General features: G+C 37.3%; 1 protein-coding gene across 1 annotated transcript in view; it reads left to right on the forward strand.

The window, feature by feature from the left end:
* The first annotated feature begins 2,795 nt into the window (after window positions 1-2,795).
* Window positions 2,796-15,369, forward strand: part of TMEM50B (transmembrane protein 50B) — a 28,761-nt gene continuing 16,187 nt past the window's right edge. The window contains exons 1-2 of the mRNA XM_053705962.1: window positions 2,796-2,953; window positions 10,560-10,707. Of these exons, the coding sequence (XP_053561937.1) occupies window positions 10,609-10,707 (99 nt within the window). The 5' untranslated portion in view covers window positions 2,796-2,953; window positions 10,560-10,608. The remainder of the gene's footprint in view (window positions 2,954-10,559; window positions 10,708-15,369) is intronic.

Below are 15,369 nucleotides of genomic sequence, written 5' to 3' on the forward strand. Positions count from 1 at the left end.
TTAATTTTGCAAACTTAGAGCCTCAACGATTATTGTCTTATTTTGAAATAGACAATTGTAGTGTGTTTAATCCAGATGCTCCAATAGTTGTATTTTAATATTTGACAGTAAAAGTTGTTTTATTTTTTGCTCCCTTTCTGTGGATCTACCTATGTGTTTAAGTGTGTGCTAAATAGTTGTTTTCTTTTTTATTTTTCTTTGGGATTACACTGTATACCAACCACTAGGGCACCCCCTGCACTCCCCTAAGGAAAATGAGTGTATGGGTTATAGATGGAACCATAATTTGATGAATAAAGCAGTTCTATACCTATCTCATTGATATACAGTTCATATATTTTACCTTTTCTGAATAAGTAACTGGTATTTTAAAAGGATTAAAATCCTTTGGGCCATTATACACAACGTGAAGCCCTACATAGGATAAACATGTTTTCAGCCTGGCCCAATGGTTTCTATGGCAAAAAAAACTATTGCCAACCTTGCCACTTCATTTGACCTTTTCTAAATAATTAACTGGTATTTTAAATGGCTTAAAATCCTTTGGGCCACTCTTTACTGTGTGGATATATACCAGGAGTGAGTCCCTTCATAGGATAAATATGTTCTTAGCCTGGCCCAACGCTTTTTGTAGCAAACAAACTGGTGCCAACGTTGCCATCTCATATATTTTTAAATTTCTAAATAAGTAACTAGTATTTTAAAGGGGTTAAAATCCTTTGGACCACTCACTTTTTTGTGGATATATACAGGGCGTGAACCTCTCCATAGAATAAACATGTTCTCACCCTGGCCCAACGCTTTTTGAAGCAAACAAACTGGTGACAACCTTGTCACCCCATATATTTGACCTTTTTCTAAAAAGGAATCAGATATTTTAAAAGGGTTACAATCCTTTGGGCCCTCATTACTGTGTGGATATATACAAGGAGTGAGCCCCTTCATATACAAGGAGTGAGCTCCTTCATATACAAGGAGTGAGCCCCTTCATTGAATAAACATGTTTTCAGCCTGGCCCAAAGCTTTTTGTAGAAAACAAACTTGTGCCAACGTGGTCATCTCATACATTTACCTTTTCTGAATAAGTAACTGGTATTTTGAAAGGGTAAAATACTTTGGGCCACTCATTTCTGTGTGGATATATACAGAATGTGAGCCCCATCATAGGAGAGACGTGTTCTCAGCCTGGCCCAACGCTATTTATGGCAAATAAACTGGTGCCAACCTTGCCACTTTATATATTTTACCTTTTCTAAGTAAATAGTATTTTAAAACAGTTAAAATTCTTTGGGCCACTGATTTCTGTGTGGTTATATAGGGTGTGAGCCCCTTTGTACAATCCAAGTGTTTTCAGACTGTCCCAAAGATTTATATGGCAAAGAAACCCTTTAAATAGCAGTAACTTATTTAGAAAAGGTAAAATATGTGATTTTAAAAGGTTGGCACCAGTTTGTTTGTCATAAAAAGCATTGGTCCAGGCTAAGAACATGTCTGTGCTATAAAGGGGCTCATGCTCTGTATATATCCACACACAAATGAGTGACCCCCACAGTATTTTAACCCTTTTAAAATACCACTTACTCAGAAAAGGTAAAACAAATATATGAGATGGCAAGTTTGGCACAAGTTTGTTTGCTATACAAATCATTGGGCCAGGCTAAAAACATGCTTATCCTATGAAGGGCTTCACGCTGTGTATATATCCACACAAAAATTAGTGGCCCAAAGGATTTTAACCCTTTTAAAATACTCGTTACATATTCAGAAAAGGTAAAATGTATGAAGTGGCAAGGATGGCACCAGATTGTTTGCCTTAAAAAGCATTGGGTCAGGCTGAAAATATGTCGATTCTATAAATGGAGTTAAAGCCCTGTGTATATATCTACACAGAAATGAGTGACCCAAATAATTTTAACCCTTTTAAAATACCAATTACTTATTCAGAAAAGGTAAAAAATATAAAGTGGCAAGGTTGGCACCAATTTGTTTGCAATAAAGGGCACTGGGCCAGGCTGATAACATGTCTATCCTATGATGGGTTCATGCCTTGTATATATACACACATAAATTAGTGGAACAAAGGATTTTATTCTTTTTTAAATACCAATGATTTATTTAGAAAAGGTAAAATATATGAAGTGGCAAGGTTGGCACCAATTTGTTTGCCATAAAGAGCATTGGACAAGGCTGATAACGTCTGTCCCATGAAGAGGCTCACACATTGTATAGTCCACACATAAATTAGAGGCACAAAGGATTTTAACCCTTTTATAATATCAGTTACTTAGAAACAATCAAAATTATGCCATGTTTGCCATCTGATTATTGCAATGTTTTTTTTTATAAAATGTAAGTTTGTTTAGGTTTTTGGTAAGTGTATTATTTTATTTAAAATAAAAATAATGCTAGATATCTTTATTTGGCAAATTGTAATCAGTTGCAGAATAAGAAGCTGACTGAATAAGAATCCAACTTCAGATTTGTACATTTTACAGCTTTCTTGTTCTTAATGTTCATTCACAGTGGTTACCTTATAAATAACAGTCACAGTGGTTACCTTATAAATGACAGTCACAGTGGTTACCTTATGAATGACATCAGCATAAACCACTGTGAATGAACATTAAGAACAAGAAAGCTGCAAAATGTTTCGTTTTCAGAATGATTGTCTATAGGTTGTTTGTTACATTAAAGTTGATTAAAAAAAAGGCTTGGAGGAGGTCACATGTTTTCTGTTTAGTGTCAGTGGAGGTCACATGTTTCCTGTTTAGAGTGGAGCTCCTGTCTGCAGCTAGATTACTTTGGGTTGGAGCGGTTTAGCAGCGCCCCTCTACGCATTGACGTAGCACTGGATCCCTCCCCTGATGGAAGCTTCTGAGTACATGGAGCGGTACTGACAGCAGAGTAAGGTTTAACCCATTCACTGCTACTGAGGGTCTTCAAGACAACAAAGGTATTAAAAGGCTTCATCAGAGCATTTTGTACTCTACTTACTAGAAGAGAGGCCGGCTAAGCAATAAACTAAGAATTACATGGCAATCAAGGGGTTAGGGCAACTCAATATAAGACCCATCTGTATTCCTAAACTGATCGTATGGTTATTGGACTTTATGGGAAAGAAATAGTTAACCTTAGTAGATCTGCACTGCGTGAACTGAATCTGTTTGATCAGTTTTTGATTTTGGCCACACCTGGCAGACTTTTGAAATGCACCTGCCTCCCCTTTTATTATAATTGTGATTCTTGTTCGGGTAAAATAGCTTTTTTAAAATCGAGTATTATTGAGACACAATATTACACAATGAGTTCCACAGGAGAAATCTCAGTTGAGCTTATAAAGTGAGCTGAGCAGTTTGGGTATTTTCAACTCTAATTCTTTCAGACCCTTTCAGCTGGAGGGTGTGTGACCCCGAGGGTGGTCTAACACCATGACTGAGATTTACAGCAGGGCTATAGTACTACAAGTCACACTCCACCCATGTATTTATTTCCAGTGCATAAGATCTTCCCTTTTGGCCTTTGCTCACATGGAGCACATCTGGTTTATGATGTTTTCAGAATCATTGCTGTGTTCCTGTATAGGTGCCATAGACCAAGGTGCATTTATATTGGTATCTTTCTGAGCATGTTTGTAAACACAAGAATACTGCAAAAACTATTCATTTCATTTAATTTTACTTGTTCAATATCAACTTTTATGTGCCACTGAGATATGTAGTCTATAAATGTCCTTAGACCTGAGAAATACTAACATTGCTATATTGTATGTGTGAGTTAAGGGATAGGGTAGTCAACATTAAATTTGCATGATTCATATAGTGCATGTAATTTTAAAACCCATTTAAATGTACGTCCATTTTTAAATTTACTTTGCAATCTTGTTATCCTTTGTTGAAAAGGAATATGTACATATCGTTCATTACTGAGAGCTAGCTGGTGATTACACACATTTTGTCATTGCCTCACCACGTTTTCTCAAATATACTACATGTTTAAAGGGAAAGTATACACCAATTTTCATATAACTGCATGTAATAGACACTACTATAAAGAATAATATGCACCGATAGTGATCTAGAAATCCAGTATAAAACCGTTTAAAAACTTAGAAGCTCCCAGTTTAGCTCTGTTAAAAAAGGTAGCTGGAACACCCACTGCAAGTGGGAAATAGCAGACACTCCCCCTCCCTCTGCATATGAAAAGACCCTTTACACAATCAGGAGCAGGCTGGAGTAGGTATACATCAGTATTCTCCTAAAACTTTTGGGCTTGGTTAGGTGTCTGAAAATCAGAGCAATGTTATTTAAAAATAAGCAAAACTATCCATTTTTCAAAAAAACAAACAAACCTGTATAGGCTATATAAATGGATCATCTACAAAACATTTATGCAAAGAAAAATCTAGTGTATAATGCCCCTTTAATCCAGGGCTTGTCAAATATAGGAGCCAGGGAGCCACCAGCTCCTAGCATTTTACCTGTGGCTCCTAACTTTTTGGGTTATTCTCCATATATCTGTATACAAATATCACTGTCTGGCTACTAAGTTTTAAACAGATTTGTCGACCAATCGTTTTGTAGGCATTTAACACCCCCCCCCCCCCACACACACATCTATAGATATATATGTAACTAAATAAAATAAATATAAAAATATAAATATATATATGCAATTGTTACTTTTATATCCTTTTAACATAAAAGCACAATAAAACGTGTGCTAATTCTAGCATTGTCTTATTGTAATACTGCTTGTATATAACTGTTTAACCTTTGCAAAGGGATTAAAAACAGTCATCTCATTATTATTGCACTGTTTGCATTTAACACATTAGAGCCTTGTCTGTTCCATTAATGGAAATTATTTCATTTATTTGAATTAATCTTTTCACTTAGATTTCCCAACAAAGGATGGCTTAAAGTTATGGTAAATCCTAGCGTTTTTTAAACCTGCTTGGCTGTTAACTAAGAAGTGGAAACGTCGCCTCATTGAAAAAATAGCGTTCTACTGCAGGAGGCCTGGGGTTTTATGCTTCATGACTCAGTCCCCTTTATTTGTTGCACTAGTAAATCCTGTTTAACCCCTTAACGACCGAGGACGTGCAGGGTACGTCCTCAAAAAAAAGGCAGTTAACGCCTGAGGACGTACCCTGCACGTCCTCGGTGTGGAAAGCAGCTGGAAGCGATCCCGCTCGCTTCCAGCTGCTTTCCGGTTATTGCAGTGATGCCTCGATATGGAGGCATCCTGCAATAACCTTTTTAAGCCATCTGGTGCAGAGAGAGCCACTCTGTGGCCCTCTCTGCACCGGAGATCGGTGGCTCCCTGCGTTGGTGGGTGGGAGGCGGGTGGCGGCCATCGATGGCCCTGGTTATGTGCAGGGGGGGCGGGATCGTGGGCGGGGATGAGCGGGGGCGCGCACGGACGCGCGCGCGTGCACGGGGAGGGAGCGGGTGGGAACCGCTACGCTACAGAAAATTTATTAATAAAAAATGTTAAAAATGTTTAAATGTCTAAATATTTTTTTTTTAAAAAAACGATCAGCAAGGTGGTGGGGGTTTGTCTGTGTGGGGGGGGAAGCTACACTACAGAAAAAAGCCAAACAAAAATAAAAAAAGCACTTTTTTTTTGCAAACTGGGTACTGGCAGACAGCTGCCAGTACCCAAGATGGCCCCCAATGAGGCAGAGGGGAGGGTTAGAGAGCGGTTTTGGGGGGGATCAGGGAGGTTGGGGGCTAAGGGGGGGATCCTACACCCTAGCATATGTAAATATGCTAAAACAAAATTATTTTTTTTTTTTTTAAAAAACCCTTTTATTTTAGTACTGGCAGACTTTCTGCCAGTACTTAAGATGGCGGGGACAATTGTGGGGTGGGGGAGGGAAGGGAGCTGTTTGGGAGGGATCAGGGGGTGGGATGTGTCAGGTGGGAGGCTGATCTCTACACTAAAGCTAAAATTAACCCTGCAAGCTCCCTACAAACTCCCTAATTAACCCCTTCACTGCTAGCCATAATACACGTGTGAGGCGCAGCAGGATTTAGCGGCCTTCTAATTACCAGAAAGCAACGCCAAAGTCATATATGTCTGCTATTTCTGAACAAAGGGGATCCCAGACAAGTATTTACAACCATTTGTGCCATAATTGCACAAGCTGTTTGTAAATTATTTCAGTGAGAAACCTAAAATTGTGAAAAATTTAACTTTTTTTTCAATTTGATCGCATTTGGCGGTGAAATGGTGGCATGAAATATACCAAAATGTGCCTAGATCAATACTTGGGGTTGTCTACTATACTACACTAAAGCTAAAATTAACCCTAAAAGCTCCCTAATTAACCCCTTAACTGCTGGGCATAATACACTTGTGGTGCGCAGTGGCATTTAGCGGCCTTCTAATTACCAAAAAGCAACGCCAAAGCCATATATGTCTGCTATTTCTGAACAAAGGGGATCCCAGAGAGGAATTTACAACCATTTATGCCATAATTGCACAAGTTGTTTGTAAATAATTTCAGTGAGAAACCGAAAGTTTGTGAAAAAATTTGTGAAAAAGTGAACGATTTTTTGTATTTGATCGCATTTGGCGGTGAAATGGTGGTATGAAATATACCAAAATTGTCCTAGATCAATACTTTGGGATGTCTTCTAAAAAAAAATATATACATGTCAAGGGATATTCAGGGATTCCTGAAAGATATTAGTGTTCTAATGTAACTAGCGCTAATTTTGGAAAAAAGTGGTTTGGAAATAGCAAAGTGCTACTTGTATTTATGGCCCTATAACTTGCAAAAAAAGCAAAGAACTTGTAAACATTGGGTATTTCTAAACTCAGGACAAAATTTTGAAACTATTTAGCATGGGTGTTTTTTGGTGGTTGTAGATATGTAACAGATTTTGGGGGTCAAAGTTAGAAAAAGTGTGTTTTTTTCAATTTTTCCTCATATTTTATATATTTTTTTTATAGTAAATTATAAGATATGATGAAAATAATGGTATCTTTAGAAAGTCCATTTAGTGGCGAGAAAAAAAATTTGTTTCAAATTTATGCATTGTTGCAATATATTTTTATTTGCAAAACAATACAATCGTATGCTATGCATATCCCGTGCAGCAGCATTCAAACACGCTGCTTGCTTATAAAGTTGTCGGGGCCTTGTATGATGTGTCAAAAATATTGTAACGAGTGCGTTGTTGTCTCGGTTGTTACAAATTTCTACCCCCTTCCCTGTGTAGTTAACGCAATAGTTTTTTTTGCTAGTTTTACAGCGCTAAAAAGCAGAGGGGCTTGTATGATGTAAATTAAAGGGACAGTCTACACCAAAATTATTGTTTTAAAAAGATAGATAATGCCTTTACTACCCGTTCCCCAGCTTTGCACAACCAACATTGTGATATTAATATACTTTATGACATTTAAACCTCTGAATTTTTGCCTGTTTCTAAGCCATTACAGACAGCCTCTTATAACATGCTTTTTTATTAGCTTTTCACAATAGGAGACTGCTAGTTCATGTGGGCCATATAGATAACATTGTGCTCACTCCCATGAAGTTGTGAAGGACACAGCAATAATTGGCTAAGTCAATAGATAATAAATAATCATGTTATAAGGGGCTGTCAGAAGAGGCTTAGATACAAGGTAATCACAGAGGTGAAAAGTATGTTAAAGAGACATAAAACAAGTTGGGATAGAGACAAAATATAATATGTACTTTAATTACTTTACCTGCAAATTTATACTGCAGTGTCTCACCATTAACCCTTTCTTTTTAGTTTCTGAATTGTATAGCTCTAGCTCCCCCCACACATTTCCTGTATCTATAGCCACCTTTGATAAGGTAGAATGCAGACTAACATTCATTATCTGCTGGAGCATGCCTAGAAGCAAATAAGCAGCTGTGAACTCAGTTGAAATACAATGCCTGTGTTTCTGATGCTAAACACTGATAAGGGGGGGGGGATCAGACTACTCCAGACAGCATGGTTATGTAACTAATTTAGCTTATTTTTGAAAATTATTTTAAAATACTTGTCAGCAACTTTTAAACAATTTTTTATGCAAACTATTTTTACTCAATTAGCCCTTTTAGCATATGCACAGATCTCAACATGTTTTATGGCACTTTAATATAAGCAAGTTGGCAGTGCAAAACTGGGCAATGGGTAATAAAGGAGTAGACTATCCCTATAAGAAATCGATGACCTGGCACACACACTCTCAGAGCAAGCTTTGTGAGCAAGGGCAGTTTTTAAATGAGGGTGTGCAGCTCATGTGCAGTGTACATGCATAAGCAGCTGAACCAGTAATAACTGTTATTAGATGCATTTTTACTAAACATAGTATAATGAAATACACCAGTATATTTTGGTTTTGAGTATTATATCTTGTTGGAAAATTGTACATCAAGTTGTATTAAACAACCTGTGTTGTGTAATTTCATGACTCCTTTTTCCCCTTCAAAGAAGAAATCTGTATAAAACGATGTAATATTTGTTGATATGATTATAAAGGGACATAAATGTGCAAAAAAAAAAGTGTGTTGTGTTAGAGCATTTTAACCCCTTAATGACCACAATGTACCCTGTATGTCACTGGTCGTTAAGGTTTTTTTTCAGGACATAAAAGCACAAGTCTAGCAAGAACACGCTATTAATGCACTCCCTCCAGCAGGCTTTGTGGAATAGAGCAGTCTCAACGCTGGTGGCAAGACAGTGCTATAAAACAATCAAGTCCCAAAAAAAGGCCAGTGACATACAGGGTACGTCGCTGGTCCTTAAGGGGTTAATACACTGTTGCTTGCAAAGGGGTTAAACACACAGTTAAAGACAGCTCCAGAGCAGCAGTGTACTAGTGGGAGTTAACTGACACATCTGGTGGGCCAGTGACAAGAAACGTGTGTGACAACCAATCACCAGCTCGCTTCCAGTAGTGCATTGCTGCTCCTAGTTATGCTTTTCAACAAAGGATGCCAACAGAATAAAGTCAGTCTGATAACAGAAGTAAATTGAATTTTTTTTAAATTGTATGCTCTGTCTGATCCATGAAAGTTTTTAATTTTTGCTTTACTGTCCCTGTATATATATAGTAGTATAATTTATTGTATATTTATTTACAGAATAGATAACGGAAATACAATATACTTCATAGACTAAAACTACTTTTAAATTAAATAAATGCAAATAACCTCAGACAGGTTAACAAGTCTAATCTCGTTTCAGATTTCTGTAACCTTTTTTACATTAGCTTGTTCACTAATCTGTAATATATGATGTGACTTGAATGTTTACAGTCTTATGTATGTGCTTAAGTTTATTGTTTACAGTCTTTTATATATGTGCTTACATTTGGTACTCTTGCAGAACCATCTGATTATTAGGATATATAATACACACACCAAAACACTTATATCCCTAATGAGGTACTAAATATGCACTCACAGAACTCCCTTAGTTTTATGTTATAAATAGAGTTTATGAAGTCCTGTGATCACAGATGTTTTGTTCCTTATGAGATGCAATTGCTTTACATTACTTTTTTAAAATAAAGAATGATGTATAAATTAAATATTTCTGTTATATTGTCACAAGATTAAATATTCTGGGATTTAGTTATCCTAGACTTGAATAGTTTCACCGAGGCTCTTAAAAGGACAGTTAATGTAGAATTTTTTACAGTAATATTGCTAGCCTTTAACTGTAAATAGGAATCCTAGCCGCTTTATTATTAGTGAATTAGTTCCCAAGCAGCATGTGACTGCTCGCCCCAATTCAATTATAGGGTGCACTCCCAGTGATGCCGCCCACATGCAGTTATTTGTCCTTGAGCAGACAGCAGTGTAAAAAATTTTTATTCTTAGAACATTTTTAGTATTTATCTTTTTTTTTAAGTTGCTCGTTGGGGTCTAGCGGGTTAAAAGTGTTTTTGATTGCAGAATAAAAAAAACAATGTCAACTGAATAATGCTGTTGGCCTGAGAATAAATAACTGCACATGTGCGGCTTAGTAATTGAATTGGGGTGGATGGTTGCAATCTGGTTGGCTGAACTGCTGCAGGACACTAGAAGAATATAATTCTGTTGCCAGGTGGGCAGACCTCAACAGGAGGCAAAATGAAAGGTACATTTCACCAATAATAAAGTAGTTAGACTTGCTATTCACAGTGAATTTCTATAATTTATGGCTAACACTAAAGAGATATTTCTGTAGTTATGTTTAACCCCTTACCACCATAAGATGTTCCATGCCGCCATAACTGTGCTGGGCTTTAGCACCGTTAGGAAGGCATGGAACATCCTAGCCGTTTGGTTGTCCTGAAGCCTTAGCGCCTTGGTTAATGTGATCGTGGGCTGGAGGTTGTGCCATCATTGAAATCACGCAATTGCATGAATGGTCCCGTGCTTTTAATTTTACATTTGAGCTTTGTTCCGATGTAGACAAATAAGTCCCAGCGGGAAAAAGTTAATGCATCTCTGTGAATAATTTGCTAGAAAAGAAAAACCTGTTTAAGGGGATATTTATTAGCCTGGCTTCTTATTTGTATATTGTTTTTCTGCGTTTTTTTAGTAAATGAAGCTTTAATCTGTTGGAGAAGAGCACTATTCTGAGGAGCAAAATGGCTGGTTTCCTGGATAATTTCCGATGGCCGGAGTGCGAGTGTATTGATTGGGGTGAAAAGAGAAACACAATTGCGTCTGTGGTTGCAGGTGTGCTGGTAAGGTCATTATCTGTGAAATTATTTAATTCACCAGGAAAAAATATAATCTTCTTGTTACTTCAACAATATTTCCATTTTTTTTTTCCAATTTGTAATAATTTTCCCCCCCAGACACCAGTACAAATACAGGTATACCTCACTTTACAGCGGTTCACTTTACAGCGCTTCGCTAATACAGCGCTTTGTGGAGATGAAGTTCAGCCTCCAAGGATTTTGAAACAGTGCTGTAATCATCAGGAGATTGCAAGAAAACTGATTGGCACCATTTTGTTATGCTTAGTTCACTCTGTTTACATCATTACAGTGCAATCTGTGCCTCTGTGCTATAGTCTGGCAAATTTTACTACAGAAATTGTCACTATTTTACAGATACAGTATTTATTGAATACTAATTGAATACTGTGCTGTGCTAGTGGTAAACTAAACATAGCACTATTGCACCCCTAATATATGTTAGTTTAAACATGTTTTCAAGTCTTTAAACACACTGGCAAGTGAAAAAAAGCTAAAACTGCCTTGTTTCACTTTAAGGCGGTTTTCACTTTACAGCGGGGCTCCGGTCCCTAACCCGCTGTATGAGCGGGGTATACCTGTATGTATCTAAATATTTATTGATTAACTATACCAGACTTTAAAGGGACACAAAACCCAACATTTTTCTTTCATGATTCAGATAGAACATATAATTTTAAACAGCTTTCCAATTTACTTCTATTACCAAATTATCTTCGGTTTTTGTTATCCTTTGTTGAAAAGCAGGAAGGTAAATTCAGGAGCGTGCACATGTCTGCAGGACTTTATGGCAGCAGTTTTGCTACAATGTTATACATTAGCAAGCACATTAGATGGCAGCACTGTTTCCTGTCATGTAGTGCTGCAGACATGTGCATGCTACCTACCTGGATATCTTTTCAACAAAAAACAGTCAAATTTGATATCTGAATCATGAAAGAATAATTTTGGGTTTCATGTCCCTTTAAGTTCTCACTTTAATGGTAAAACAGATCTTTTAATTCTCACAGAATAGAAATACTCAACCCAAAGTGAGTTTATTTGCAACCAGCTTTTTATAGGACTGTAGGCTGCATGCGCCTATGCCAGTGACAGGATGCATATGACGTCAGCAGCACTTGGCGCATGTGCGGGGAGCAAAGGCTCAGGCATTCATTTAACCACCGTGTTGGCAGTGAGTTGAATGCATATTATCAATCTACCAAACTTATCTTCCTTTAAAATCAGGCCCCTCAGATACCATATACATGCAATACTGGAAAAGTAACATACCTATTTTTATTTAACAATAAGGTGTTCAGGATTTTCATTTAAAATGCTATGGTGGGGGTGTGGCACAGTGTGTTTCAGGTGGAAATTTCCATAAAATTAAACTTTTAAAAAAGAAATTTACCTGTGTTTAGCAATTAATTGATATGATAAAGTAATGCAATTAATAAATTAATTGTATTGATGTTTCTTTTATTTGTAAAGAGTAATCTATGATAAATTAAAAATAGCTAAAAGGGACATTTTAGTGTATGGTACCACTAAGCTAATAAATAATTCTGCACATATAGCAGAGTTATGTAAAGTTAATAACAACATTTACTCTCCCTTTTAATCTGGGACAATAGCAATATTATCCAGGTAACCTTAATTTATGCCACCTGTTTTCTATTCTATATCAACTGATTGCTTGAGTTTTGACACAGGTGAAATGTTTTGATAAACAAGCTTTTTTCTAATCTTGTTTTTTAGATCAAATCAGTGTTATTGAATAATATTTTAAAATTCTATTGATGTTACATGCTCTCTTCTTTAAGGTATTTAGCAATACTGTCCCTTCTATATTACTGTGCCACCCGACCCCATAGCTACCTCACAGTTGCACATGTTGTCTCTTCTCTTATAAATAGAACTCACTCGTCCATTCAATATTGTACTGATCCCATTGTTTGGAACCCTGTTCTGTGCTGCCTTTAAACCCTAAACTCTTAACCCCTTAAGGACAAGGCCATTTTTCAATTTCTTTCCCTTAAGGACCAAGGCTATTTTTACATTTCTGCTGTGTTTGTGTTTAGCTGTAATTTTCCTCTTACTCATTTACTGTACCCACACATATTATTTACCGTTTTTCTCGCCATTAAATGGACTTTCTAAAGACAGTTATTTTAATCATATCTTATAATTTACCATTAAAAAAATTATAAAATATGATGAAAAAATGGAAAAAAAACACACGTTTTCTAACTTTGACCCCCAAAATCTGTTACACATCTACAACCACCAAAAAACACTCATGCTAAATAGTTTCTAAATTTTGTCCTGAGTTTAGAAATACTCAATATTTACATGTTCTTTGCTTTTTTTGTAAGTTATAGGGCAATAAGTACAAATAGCACTTTGCTATTTCCAAACCATTTTTTTTTCAAAATGAGCGCTAGTTACATTGGAACACTGATATCTGTCAGGAATACCTGAATATCCCTTGACATGAATATTTTTTTGTTTTTTAGTAGACATCCCAAAGTATTGATCTAGGCCCATTTTGGTCTATTTCATGCCACCATTTCACCGCCAAATGCGATCAAATAAATAAAATTGTTCACTTTTTCACAAACTTTTTCACAAATATTAGGATTCTCACTGAAATTATTTACAAACAACTTGTGCAATTAGGGCACAAATGGTTGTAAATGTTTCTCTGGGATCCCCTTTGTTTATAAATAGCAGACATAAATGCCTTTGGCGTTGCTTTTTGGTAATTAGAAGGCCGCTAAATGCCGCTGCGCACCACATTTGTATTAGGCCCAACAGTGAAGGGGTTAATTAGGTAACTTGTAGGGTTAATTTTAGCTTTAGGGTAGTGTAGTAGACAACCCAAAGTATTGATCTAGGCCAATTTTGATATATTTCATGCCACCATTTCACTGCCAAATGCGATCAAATAAAAAAAATTGTTCACTTTTTCACTAAATTTGGGTTTCTCACTGAAATTATTTACAAACGGCTTGTGCAATTATGGCACAAATGGTTGTAAATGCTTCTCTGGGATCCCCTTTGTTCAGAAATAGCAGACATATATGGCTTTGGCATTGCTTTTTGGTAATTAGAAGGCCGCTAAATGCCGCTGCGCACCAAACTTGTATTATGCCCAGCAGTGACAGGGTTAATTAGTTAGCTTGTAGGGAGCTTGAAGGGTTAATTTTAGCTTTAGTGTAGAAATCAACCTCACACCTGACACATCCCACCCCCTGATCCCTCCCAAAAAGTTCTCTTCCCTCCCCCACCCCACAATTGTCCCGCTATCTTAAGTACTGGCAGAAAGTCTGCCAGTACTAAAATAAAAGTTTTATTTAGTTTTTTTTTTTTATTATTGTAAAAAATAATAATCATATTCTGCTGTGTAGGATCCCCCTCTTAGCCCCCAACCTGCCTGATCCCCCCCAAAGAGCTCTCTAACCCTCCCCCACTAACTATTAGTCACCATTTTGGGTACTGGCAGCTGTCTGCCAGTACCCACTTTGCAAAATAAACTTTTTTTTTTGTTGAAACCTAACATTTTCTGTAGTGTAGCTGCCCCCCTCCATACCCTACACCCTCCCCCTCCCAGATCACCCACAGATCACCCACAGATCAGCCCTGATCACCCCTGCTAAGTGCCCACCGCCCTCTCTCACCCGCCCCTCACCTCCCACACGCTCCCGGCATATAGAGCAGCCGGAAGGAAGTTGCACAGTGATGGGCCACCCACCCACCTCCCTGCAATCGCTCCCACCCACCAACGATCGGCACCATCACTGACCGATGCAGAGAGGGCCACCGAGTGGCTCTCTCTGCATCGGTGTGCCTAAAAAGGTATTGCAGTGATGCCTCAATATCGAGGCATCACTGCAATACCTTGAAAGCGGCTGGAAGCGATCAGGATCGCTTCCAGCAACTTGAAACCCTTAATGACGTACAGGGTACGTCTCTGGTCTTTAAAGACCAGCTTGTGTAAGACGTACCCTGTATGACATGCGTTGTTAAGGGCTTAAACAGATACAAATAACTTTTGTTTTCATGACAGCAGCCTGGAGACTGACAAGGAGGATTTTACTCTCCTCTTGGTGCACCCCCTATTAATTATGTTTTTCCCCCAAAATCATACAATATGTTTGTTGTTCCTTAAATGGACTTCCTCCTTTCAAACCAATTTGGTGCATCCCCCTCCCCTATTCCTGCTACTAAATACCAACTGTGATTCATGAGACTTTCATTATCTCTTCTAATCCATATTGCTATCACTTTTGCCTTTAGTACTCTCGTTAAAGGGACATAATACTCATAAGCTAAATCACTTGTAAAAAGCTGATAAGAAAATATCACCTGAACATCTCAATGTAAAAAGGAAGATATATATATATATATATTGTGTGTGTGTAATATTTTGAATTTTCCATAACAATTGCAAACAGAAAGATAGAGCTGAACAATTGAAGTTTGACGGTACAGCAGCATATTATGGGGAACAATACAATTAAATGGGGACAATCTTTTGTTATACACAAAATGAATGTAGTTTCCCCTGGTATAGCAAGTAGAGTTTCTCGGTAGTTGCCATAAATACGAGTAATACAGAGTAAAAGGAAGATATTTTATCTCAAATTTTCTTCAGCTCACAAG

The sequence above is a fragment of the Bombina bombina genome, chromosome 3 (assembly GCF_027579735.1).
Source record: "Bombina bombina isolate aBomBom1 chromosome 3, aBomBom1.pri, whole genome shotgun sequence".
Classification (NCBI taxonomy): Eukaryota; Metazoa; Chordata; class Amphibia; order Anura; family Bombinatoridae; genus Bombina; species Bombina bombina.